Source organism: Periophthalmus magnuspinnatus, chromosome 17 (assembly GCF_009829125.3).
Source record: "Periophthalmus magnuspinnatus isolate fPerMag1 chromosome 17, fPerMag1.2.pri, whole genome shotgun sequence".
NCBI lineage: Eukaryota > Metazoa > Chordata > Actinopteri > Gobiiformes > Gobiidae > Periophthalmus > Periophthalmus magnuspinnatus.
In genome coordinates, this window is record NC_047142.1 from 30,150,899 (window position 1) to 30,163,201 (window position 12,303).

The 12,303-nt window shown below is 40.2% G+C and overlaps 1 protein-coding gene across 1 annotated transcript in view; it reads right to left on the bottom strand.

Annotated features, from left to right (window-relative positions):
- Positions 1 to 12,303, bottom strand: part of lig1 (ligase I, DNA, ATP-dependent) — a 121,383-nt gene that overhangs the window by 59,974 nt on the left and 49,106 nt on the right. Inside the window, exon 18 of the mRNA XM_055228472.1 lies at positions 7,463 to 7,558. Coding sequence (XP_055084447.1) covers positions 7,463 to 7,558 — 96 coding nt within the window. The remainder of the gene's footprint in view (positions 1 to 7,462; positions 7,559 to 12,303) is intronic.

The window sequence follows — 12,303 nt, forward strand, 5'->3', positions numbered from 1 at the left end:
GGGCAGTTTGCAGCCGAGTGTGAAGCGGCTGGGATCTGAGATTCAGCTCCTCCAAATCCAAGGCCATGATTCTCGGCCGGAAAAAGGTGGCTTGGGTGGAGAGCCTTTGCCTCAAGTGGAGGAGTTCAAGTATTTCGGGGTCTGTTCACGAGTGAGAGAAGGATGGAGCGTGAGATTGACAGGCAGATCGGTGCAGCGTCTGCAGTGATACGGTCGCTGTATCGGCCCGTTGTGGCAAAGAAGGAGCTGAGCCGGAAGGAAGAGCTCTCGATTTACTGGTCAATCTCTGTTCCTACCCTCACCTATGGTCATGAGCTTTGGGTAATGACCGAAAGGACAAGATCGTGGGTACAAGCAGCCGACATGAGTTTCCTCCGCAGGGTGGCTGGGCGCACCCTTAGGGATAGGGTGAGGAGCTTGGTCACACAGGAGGAGCTCGGAGTAGAGCCACTGCCCCTACATGTCGTGAGTAGCCATCTGAGGTGGCTCGGGCATCTGCTCAGGTTGCCTCCTGGACGCCTCCCTAGGGAGGTGTTCTGGGCATGTCCCACCGGGAGGAGGCCCCAGGGAAGACCCAGGACACACTGGAGGGACTATGTCTCTCGGCTGGAGATTAGACTTCATTTCTCTATCATCTGAAAGGTGTTGTTTTATTCTGCAGTTTCCATTATTATATTATATTATATTATTTATATTGTGTTGTAGTGTCCCATGTCTGTCTGTATTGAAGGGTGAGTTGTTTTTAATCTCGCTGTGCATGTGTATGGTGTTGTACATGTGTATAGTGACAATAAATGCATTCTATTCTATTGTAAAAATATAAGATGTGCACATTTTAGCATCTCACGGGTGAGGCGCGCTCTGACACGTTCCTGTGGAGAGTTACGAATCAGACTTTATTTATTGTTGAGTTCAGACAGTGATAACTGTGCTGCCCAATAGGCACAGAAGCAAGTGTCATTGCTATGACATAGGCCCCATTGTGGGCAAACACCAAAACTAACATCTAAACATTGTACTGAAACTGCAAATATGAGACAGTCTGGTGCCGTAAAAGCGATTATAATCGTGCGCAATGATCACAAATTATTAAAAAATGCCATGAAGCTTAATTGTGGACCTTTTTTATCATGATTAGCGATATTATCGTATATCGTCCCATCCATAACCGTGAGTTGTGTTTTCTTTCATTCACATATGTTTAACACATAAACCCTGCATATTTAGGCTGAGTTCTTCTCTCAAATGGAAAACACTCTGTTCCACCTTGTGATGTCATGTGGTAATATAGGAATAGCCAATCTCAACTGAAGGTAAAAGGAGCTGTAAACTTGAAAACCACAGCTACATGACATCACAAGATGGAACAGAGCATTTTGAGCTATGGAGATGTAGACAGACTAATAATAAAAGCTCATTTAAACATGTGTGAATGAAACAAAGCACAACTCCAAGTATGTTTTGGATGAGGTACCACCATTCTAACCTTTACAGTGTACATGGCAGGTTTCCATGTTTTTTTTTCTATTTTCCTTGTATGTATTAGTAAAGGGACAGCACATATTAATGAACATTTAAATGATTATGTAAACATGTAAAGATTATAGTCAAAATGGCTAATTACCCATCTTCAGTCCCTCAACAGGTTGATGTAAAACAGTCTACAGGACAGATAAAAGAGCAGGAACAATTGTACAAAAGCAAATGTAACATATCAGCACTCACTATATATACACATGTACACAACACACAAACTGTACATACAACACATTCACCACACACAGAGCACACTCAATATATATACAACACACAACACACTCACTATACATATAATTATAGAACACTTCATTAGAATTTAGTTAAACATATTTTACATATTTGACCCTTGAACAACCTCAGTTTTACAGCTTTTGAAAATGCTGCCAGTGTTGAGAGCTCTTGTGTATGAGCAAGCAGTGTGTTCCACGTCTGACTTGCTCCAAAAGGGAGTTGTTCAAAAGCACCTTTCCTAAACAGCACAGAGCAGTCACCTCTAGAACCTGCTCTTGTTTTCTGGTTTGAATTGCTTTTCACAAACTCCTGCAGCTGCAACTGACAGGTTCTGTGTAGCTTGCCCTTTGTTTTTAGAGTGAACATACAAAGCAGCATCGTCAGCACACATCTGACAGACTACATTAGACAAATTTGGGGCAAGTCATTAATGCACACGCTGAACAGCAATGGACCTAGTATCAAGCCCTGAGGCACACCAAGATTGTTTTGAGATGCTGGGGATTTCACATTATGCATACAGACATACTACCTTCTCAAAGCCAGATACGATATTGGTCAAGTCCTAGTTATAACCTTCTACTGGCCGTAATATAAAGTACTAAAAATATGACAACCACTAAAATATGTAATAAGCACTTGACCACTTTTCAGTCAACAGTCATTAAAGAGGAGGCATTTTACTTCTATGGGGTATTAACTGCTAACACAGAACATATTTACATTTATATCACCGTGTTACCTTTTATTGTTTTCAAAATGCTGCATTTGCTGTATTTTCTCCCATTTCTTTGCTCTTCACAATAAGTCACTCCTCTTTCAGAGCACTATCAGAACATGTATCCCACTAATGAAACTACTGTACATCACATCAGGTTTGTGAAGTTGTAGTGTATTGTGGGAGCATGGGTGACGTAGACTTGTGGGCGGAGCACTGGACAGAATCTTACAGCTAACGTAAGAAGGGTTCAAGTAGGGCCCAGGTAGAGATTGCCAAGTTACCGTATTTTCCGCACTATAAGGCGCACCTAAAAGCCTTTAATTTTCTCAAAAACCCACAGTGCGCCTTATAATCCGATGCGCCTTATATATGGATCAATATTGGTAAATTATGACATCCGTAGTCAGGAGGCGTCGCCGAAGTAATAGCGATAATAACCCTTTAAGGACTGAGCACACTATGGGCCAGTATAGCTCACCTAGACCTAGACTTTTATTCTTTTTCAGCCATAAAAATCATGTTAAACGAATTATCAGAATAGACTGCATTTTTTCACACAACTACTTCTATTTTACACATCCATCCGTATTTTTTCTTTTACGCATCGAATAAATGACTGGGAAAATCCCCGCAGCCCGCGCGCTCTCATTCGTCACCTTCGAGGGACAACAGAGGCAGATTACCGTAATGATGGTAAAATATTTAGATAGCCCTATGTCTCTGCTTTGAGATGCCGTTTGAATTTACATGAAAGCACGACTGGTTGCTGTCACTGAACTGTTAGACAACAGCAGCGACACGGATAATGGCGATTTTGACGAGACGGAATCGGGCACTTTGAATGAGCTCGCCCAACTGTTCAACTCAGACACTGAAGAGGAAGAATTCAACAGATTCGTGAATGAAGAATGAACTGAAAAAGTGAGGCTTTACATGTTTCTTTCACGTGTTTACAACTAAACAAGGCTGGGAGATATTGTGAATATGGACATTAACATTTGAACAATGTTGAGTTATTGTTATTGCTTTGCACTATTTCGAGAGTTACTATATTGTGATGCATTAACTTGTTTTGTGAGTGAACAAAGTTTTCAGAACGTTTTTTTTATTTTTTATTTTTTTATTCTATTATTAAAGTTTGACTGACTGACTTATCTGACTGTTTTGTTGACATTCCCTTTAGCACAGCTCCATCTCGTGGATGCGTAACACAACCCCAGCTACTACAGTAGTTTATATTCTATGCGCCTTATAATGGGGTGTGCCCTATATATGAAATTTGTTTTAAAATAGGCCATTCATTGAAGGTGCGCCTTATATTCAGATGCACCTTATAGTGCGGAAAATACGGTACTAAAACATACATAATGGTAGCTAAATACTCTTCAGGCATATTTCTGATGAGGGAACGTTATAACACAGTAGAAAGCTTCAAAAAGTTAATTTTGCATAATGCCCCTGCTTTAAAAACACTGCACTGATCACGGTACAAAGACTGGACATTTTTGTGATGGTTAATCTGCCATTAGGAATTCATTGCAAACACTTATTTCAGGTGAAAGCCCGTGGTTCTTTTAAATTCTTAGATCCACTCTACATCTTGTCTTGTTTTTGCCCATTGACCCTGCCCTCGCTCGCCCGTCCTGTCTCCAGCACCTCTCTTTCCCGTTTTTCGTTCATAATTTAAAAGCTTTAGACTTTATTTGATGCTGTTACCTTTTTACTTCACCTGTCGGCCATGTTCTGCCTCTTTCTCTAATCAAAGGTCTTTCATTGGCCATGATTTGAAAAAACCTCATAAATCCTTCAGTTGTAGCCTCCCCTTACAGATGAAGCTCTTTATATTTACAAAACAACTTAAGTGCTGTGAACCCGTATCTTTTATTGAGAATTCTCAGGTACTCTTAATAAACATAACATCATCCCCATATTTAAAAAGTGATGAAAGCAGTAGTGTCTTTATGATACTCTAATATCTCAATTTTGATTAGGGCTCTGCCAAAAATCCAAAGATGGCGATCCAAACTTTAGTCGATCTCAATAAAGCAAGTGCATTTTAATGGACAGGTCAGTTGTGTGTCAGTCAGAGCGTGTGGTGCTGAAGAGGAGTGTCCATGGAACTTTTTTAGTATCGATACCTGCTAAAATAAGTCATAAATAAGTACTTAGTTTTGATACTAGTTTTCGTATCCATTAGCATCTGATTTTCAATACTTTTGACAACTGAAATTACTGCTACCAACTCTCTTTCTCTTTTAAAATTTAAAAGCTCCAGACTTCGACGCCTTCACCTTATTACCTCGCTTGTTCCTGTCTGTCTCTCTAATCAGGGGTCTTTCTGTAGTCATTATTTGAAAAACCTGATAAATCCTTCAGTTTTACCTTTCCTCACCTCTCCTCTCACTTCCTCTTGTCTCTCATGTGTTTTGGTCTCAGCTTTGATACCAGCTGGCTTTAATTTGAATACTTTTTCATTCTCTGACTCTCCTCCGCGTCTCACTATGTTCAGTGAGGCTTTATTACTCTGGGATCCTGCACTTCTGTTACAGACCAAGCTCATTATCTTTACAAAACAACTCTACAGCTGTGCAATGGTGACTCTCATTTAGAATAGTTACTCTTTTTACATATGGGGAGGATGGTGTGTTTTATAGGCGACAAGTTAGTGAAGGAGTTTAAAGATGCACTATGTAACTTTTTTGGTAGATTGGCCACCAGTCTGCTTGTCACCATGAAGACGTTTGTATGTTTTTTCCATGTATTATTTTGAGATAAAAACGTCTCTCATTGAATAAAAGCAAGACAGCTAAGTAACAAGCGGGTGGTGTAGTTGAGAAAAGCATTCAAAAGATTTCCTTTTTAAGGCAGGTGAAGATACCAGACTAACTTACAGGTCTGATCTATGGAGAGGCAACCCCACTCACAGTTAGAATGCATGTTTTCCAAGGTATAATTTTGTAGCAATAAAAAAAGTTTGAATAAATGCAATATGAATATGTTTAATTCCATAATCTGGAACAATCCAAGAAAAGCAGTAACATCTCCATGGAAACAATCTGAAAAGTTACTTAGTGCACCTTTAAAATGAGACTAAAATAATGCTGCAAGAATACTAGGCAGAAAATCTTGTTGTTGGTAAGAAACAGCCATATATATTTTCTATATTTTCTACACTGGCCATGAACTAAAGACACTTAAGTCACAGGACAGAAATGAACCTTTCCTCAATAACTTTGCTTAGTATTGATATCTGTTCAAATGAGTATGTTCGATACTACTTTTAGTATCGATTAGTATTAGATTTTCAATACTTCTGACAACCCTACAACAATGAAATTTAGGCCCCAGTTTTAGTTCTGGTGGGTGTGATTGACAGATGATCCAAGAAATGCAAGAGATGACCGACTTATTGCCAAGGCTGTATTTTTTATAGAAGTATATCAGTCTGGTACCAACGCCCTCCTTCGCATCTCAAACCAGAACCAAACATCATCATACAATTAGATTTGTTTATTTCAGCAGCAAATGGAAAATGAAAGAGCTCATTGGTCACCCATCATTTTAAATAAAAAAATCTGCAATGTTTTTCAGTCCCCGTGTGATTTTTTCCTTTCTTTTTTCCTCGTGAGCAGCCATATATTTTTTGATGTAGACGGATCATGCATGTCCCTATTTGGCTAATCCACCATCAATCACACTCATCTGAACTCGGGAAAATTCACTGGTGACCAGACTCACATCTTTTTATGTATTGAATCCTTTAATGAAATGTATTGTATCATTTAATTAAACAAAGTCCCAACAAACCTATCAATCAAACTATATTTAGTTTAGTGCTTTGCTAATTGATTCTGCAGAAATGTGATGTTTTTCAATATAACATGCTAACAACGCACTTCCTGATTAGCAGACAATATAGTGCTTTTTAATTAGATGCAGACAGTTCGCAGCTCAGGGGCTGCATATATAATATATGTCTACTGGAGCAATTTTATTCCAATACATGGGGAAAAAATCTGCTACAGAGCCTTTAATTCAGGAGAAGTCCCTACAAACCTATTAAAATGAAAAATAAAGCTTCTATTTGGTCCATTCTGCAAAGCTCCATCAGAGACTGTTGAATGTACTGTTGTTGATCAAATGTTAGCCGCAGTGTGGTTGTGTCATGTTGTTGCAGCTTAAGCATGTGTGAAATCAGATCTGTGAAGTGACTTTTCTTGTCCTAGGCAAAACCTGAAGAGAAAATATTTCTCAAATTTTAGTTTGAGAGATCGAGGCATCGAGGTGTACCATACGTATAAAATAAATGTCACTTTGCCTTGGAATATTCAATATTTGAGACTTTCAATGATAATTTTTGTTCAATTAGCAGTCACACTATTATATATTATAACAGTTATATAGTATATCATGATAATACATATATTATATGGAGCAGGATCACCTCTCCACAGATATGACCTGTAACTAGGCCTGGAAAAGGACATTTTATGTTTTCTCTAAAGAATGTATTGTAAAAGCAGCACTCAGTGACAAAATAATAATAAAGGATTTTTGTTTCTCATCAACCAGGAAGTAAGTGCAGAAAGCAGCGCCCTGACTGGAGGTGCTCTCACTGGCACCGCCCTCACTGGCGGCGGACCCTAGTTTCACTTTCGCCATCTGAAAAAAGCTGTTTAAAGCCATAATGTATGTGGATATTAAGGATGTGCTAAAGGGTTTAGAGAGCTATGGATGACTTTGACAGGTTTAAATACCTACTTTACTCTTTATAATCAGGTATCTCAGGTTTAAGCTGCAAGTAAGTCTCTATTAATCAAAGTTAATTTCTGTATTAACTTTCTTGTGAAGTGAGAAACGTGGTGTAAGCAAAGAGAAGCCAAGAGACTGCTAAATCCAGAGCAGGTGTAAATTATGCACATGTGCTGTGAATCTGCAGTGATGGTTCAGTCCCGCGGGCTTTAGTCTCACCTTTGGGATGCGTGAGATGATGTCGGGGTACTTGGTAGTGTTGTCTTCTTGGTTACGACTGAAAATGCGCACGTCTCCATTCTCCAGGATGTGAATCTGTAGGGAACAAAACACATGAGATATGAGAAGAAACGGGAAACGAAGGTTAAGTTCACAAAATCAGGGAGGTATTTGAACAGTGAAAGTGCTGGGTTGGAGGTCCTTTTTTGAAAACTTTTCCGACCATACCTACCCATACACACGCGCACACAAACACACAAAGAAGAACAGAAGCCATTCTTATCGTCTCATCACCCCTTTTAAACCTTGATGTATGCACTCTCTGTTCCCACAAATCAAAATGTCTAATGTCTTTTATTGTCTGTATTGTCTCTAATGTCAGGAAAAAAAAGATACAATACTAATTTGTACTTTGGGAGTTTCGGTATTTATCCTGTACACCTTTTCTTCACACTAGTGTGGAATTCTGTCCTTATTTATTTGGTATGTAGTATTAGGGCTGTAGTCAACAAAGGACATGTTCTGCCAATCGATTAGTTGATCAAAAAGGGGCCTGACAGAAGCTCTCAATACTATACTGTATCTGACCAAACTGCACTCAGAAGACTACACCTGCAGGGGGAGTTCATGTAAAAACTACTATTTATGAAAAAAACAAAACACTAGGAAACAAGGTATTTATATAAACACAGATTAAACCTGAATCGTGAGTTTAATCAGACTTCATTCAAATAGCAAAAAATACAAAATCATCAGCTCCTTTCCGCTGTTGTCCCATATAAATCCCTATAATCTAAAGAATATAATCAATTGACTAAACGCCTAAAGGACTACAGCCCTAATTGACGTATTTGTGGGGGCACAGACAATATCATGTGCACATTTGCATGGAAGTTGTGGAGAAGTTTTTCTTATTTTGTTTGTAGTGCATCAAAGTATGTAGCCTGAGCTCTTACACTTTGAAATATACTACAATCACAGCTGAACCTGTGTTGTCTGACACTTAACCTGCAGATTGAGAACAACTTATATGTGTGCTCTTTCTCAGTGTATGGAAATGCATGTGAAAATGTCAGAGCCTGCAGAATTCACAGGCAGAGGCTGCACTAGCACTGATTCATGATTGTCTACAGGTTTAGGTAGTGACAGTTCAGATCAGAGAGGGGAACTTTAGGTTTGAAACAGCTGGATTTAGGTATTGAAACTGGTAAAATGAGAAGCTCTGTGTTTTGGTTCAAGACAATTATTCAGTAGACTAAGTTAAAAAACTTGTCTGTCATGTCCAATGTTTCTGTAATTAAGAATAAATCAGATTTACAATACAATACAATTTACTACATTTGATTTGAACATGTTTATGCCGTATCTGGGGACATAGATGTGATCATGTTTATGAATTGTAGAGCTGTAGATTCGATCATGAATGCATCTATTACTCATTATAGACACAAACTGCCAACAGGTCTGGTCTCTAACTGCTCCACTGGCCACACTGCACAGCACAAAATCAATAGAAACTCATTTAAGCTGATTTAATGAAAGATTTCAACCAAAAAAACCAACACATTTTTCACACCTAATCTAGTTTCAAATGTGTAAATGTGTTGATGAAGGTAACACACACTGCAACATCACAAGTCACTGAGTCGCTCTTCAGTTTCAAAAGACGTCATTGTCTTTGTCTATTGTCTTTTCACAAACCAGAAAACCAGAACCACTTCCACTGTGTGTACTACTGCTCCCCCTGTTGGCCAATCATAAACACACAACGCAGATGGTGAAGGAGGGATGAGGGAGGGATGAGAGGAAAGGAGGAGAGGGAAAGAGAGAGAGAGAAGGAAGGAGAGAAAGAGAAGGGGAGGGAGAAGGAGGGAGGAGTGACTGAGAAACTGAGGGAGAGGCAAAGAGGAGGAAAGAAAAACAAAAGTAATACATGAGAGGAAGGGAAAAAGGAGGAGAGAATGAGGTAAAAGAGAGCAACAGCGAGTACAATATAGGGAGAAAGTAAAGACGAAGAAAGGGATGAGAAGTGAGAAAAAGGGAGGGAGACAGAGATGGGGGAGAAAGAGTTTAAAGGTGTGAGAGTGAGGGAGAGAGAAAGAGGTGGGGACAGATGGACGGAGAGAAAGTGAGAGAAGAAGAGAAAGTGAGAGAAGAAGAGAACAGAGAAGACAGGTGGAAAGCAGAGGGGAGAAGGAGAGGGGGGAGGGAGGGGAAGAGAGGTAGAAAGAGGGAGTAATATGGAGAATGAGAAATTGAGGAAGAAAGGGAAAAGGGGAAGGAAGGATGGAGGGAGGGGATAGAAAGATAGAGAGGGGAGAAGAGGAGAGAGAAAGCGGAGAAGGGAGATCAGGGAGTAAGTATGGAGATTGAGACAGAGAAAGGGAGAAAGAATAGAAAAGAGTAATGGATGGATGGAAAGAGGAAGGGAGAAACGAGAAAAAGACGGACAGCAAAAGGGGGAGACACGGAGGTACAGAGAGAAAGACTGAGCACATAGTGCGTCATATTGTTGCATGCAGGGGATGTGAAAAGAGGGAGAAAGACAGGGATGGGGGGAGACGGAGAGAAAGAAGAGAGAAAGAGAGAGGGAAGAGGGGTGGGAGGAGAGAAAAAAAAGACTAAAGATGAATTATAGGGGAGGGAAACAGAGAGGGAGGGGAGTGATATTGAGCAGGTGAGAGGGAGGGAGGAAAAGACGGAAAGAGAAGAAAGACAAATAAAAAGGAAGAGAGGGAGCGAAAGATCAGAAGGGAGGAGTAGAAAAAGAAAAGTGGAGTAATAGGGAGGGAAGAGAGGTATGGAGGTAGAGAAAAAGATTAAGGAGGGGGTGGTGAGAGAGAGGAGGGGAAGAGAAGAGGAAGAGTGAAAGAGAGGGAGAGATGGAGGAATGGAGCACATGTACGTCATATTGTTGCTTGCCTGTGTCTCCTCTCTCTTCTCTTTCCAGTTCAAAGAGGCTTTATTGGCATGACTGTCCAAAATTAACAATATGGCCGCGAGCTTTTACATTAGACTCCAGGCTCACTCGGATCTGTGCTGCCTCCCGCCATGTTTCAGTAATCGTCTTTCTCTTCTCCCTTTGAATGTTTTTAAGTCTTTTCCACTCGCCGTTTCTTCCCCACAAATCCAGAGTAGCTTGCTGTCTGCGGTCTAAAGGGCTAAGGCACCGCTGTGGAGATGAATTCAGGGAGTGTAAAAACTGTTTTTTGCTCAACTTGAAAAATGAAGCTGCTACAGGAGGCAGAAAAACAACTTTTGGTTACAGTTTTGGTAGAAATATGGGGTTTGAAAATATCCCAAATTTGTGTCTGGAAAATGGATTACACTTTTCAGAAGACATCGCAAAGATTTGTCGCGTTAATCAATGGGTTTCACTATGATGAATGATTAAACTGTTGCCATAGTGATTAACAATTTATAACAAAATATATCTTTTGGATGGGGAAAAGTCCATAAATGTTGCATATAAGAGAGGGCTGTGACAAAAATGAGATCGCATACGCATGAAAAATGGTGTCCCCTCTCTCTGGAACTGCTGCAGTCAGGTTCATCATTGTGACTTTAAAATGTTCATTTTAACCCACTTTAAATGATCCTGTGTTATTTTATTCCACATTGTCCGCAAATCAAGATATAAACATTAATAACAGACCGATTAGGTGCCCTCCTTGAGCTCGTTCCATCTGGTGTTAGCAAAAGGGTTTTATTGACAGTCTCGTTGCCAAGCTCCCGCCCCCCTGCCAAACAGGTGCTCTGGGCTGGAAGGGGCGTTACCTTCAACAATCTCGCTTTGATTGGCTCTTTGGTTGCTATGATACACGTGCTTGGATTTCCAAATATGGATCTTGGCTCCAAATTAGCCGCTATAACTGCTAGCCTCGATGAACTTCATTTTGCTGAACTGAACACTATGAGAGACGTCACGCTCACTGGGTCCACTTCTTTATACAGTCTAAGCATATTATCCAAGACAATAAATCAAACTCCATCATTCTGCCCTGTCCTCCAGCTCAATGTTAAACTATATGGATTCTAAAATGTCACATGAACACAACCTATTACGATAACAACTTCAAAGAATGAGCGAATGAACAATCACTTTGAGTTTGCGTTTTCTTCAATATTAGGTATTTGTAGAAAATTGTAATTAAAATGAAACAAATATGCATGGATAAATATAACTTAACATGCATTTTTTTAATGCTACTGTAGACTACAACAAATAATAATATATGGCCGTGAGCAATGTTAATATGCCACACAGCTTGAACACAACAAAGCTGGAAAAACAAGCTCTTAAGTCGCCTGAGGAGCTGACGAATGCCACATTCGTCTTACAGGAGACGTAAGAAGTGCAGAGCCATGAAGGCTTGGGTAAAGAGGCTGGGGTAAAGAGGCTGGGAGTGCAGAGGCTGGGAGTGCAGAGGCTGGCGGTACAGAGGCTGGCGGTACAGAGGCTGTGTGCACCAAAGTGAGCATTGCCTCAGAGCGTTGGAAAAAGCACACAGGATCCACATGAGTGAACGCAGCCGGGAGCGACACATGTAAAATTCAGCAGCATATGTTCTGTGTCAGGTACCTCCAAAACCTCACTGCATTTATCACTGCAGCACCACAATGTTACAGACCAAGGAAGGAGAAACTGGTACGGTTACTACAAAATAATATTACTCGAGTAGTAAATAAGAGTAACCTATATAATAAAGTAAATGTGTTTTGTCCCAGTACAGATACATTGTATAAGCAGCTCTTGAGGTCAAAATAAGCCTGATTCATGCCCTCTGTAGCCAACAGGCTCTGTGCATAGCAGCGTGCTAGCTAGTTCACCATGTCTCTAA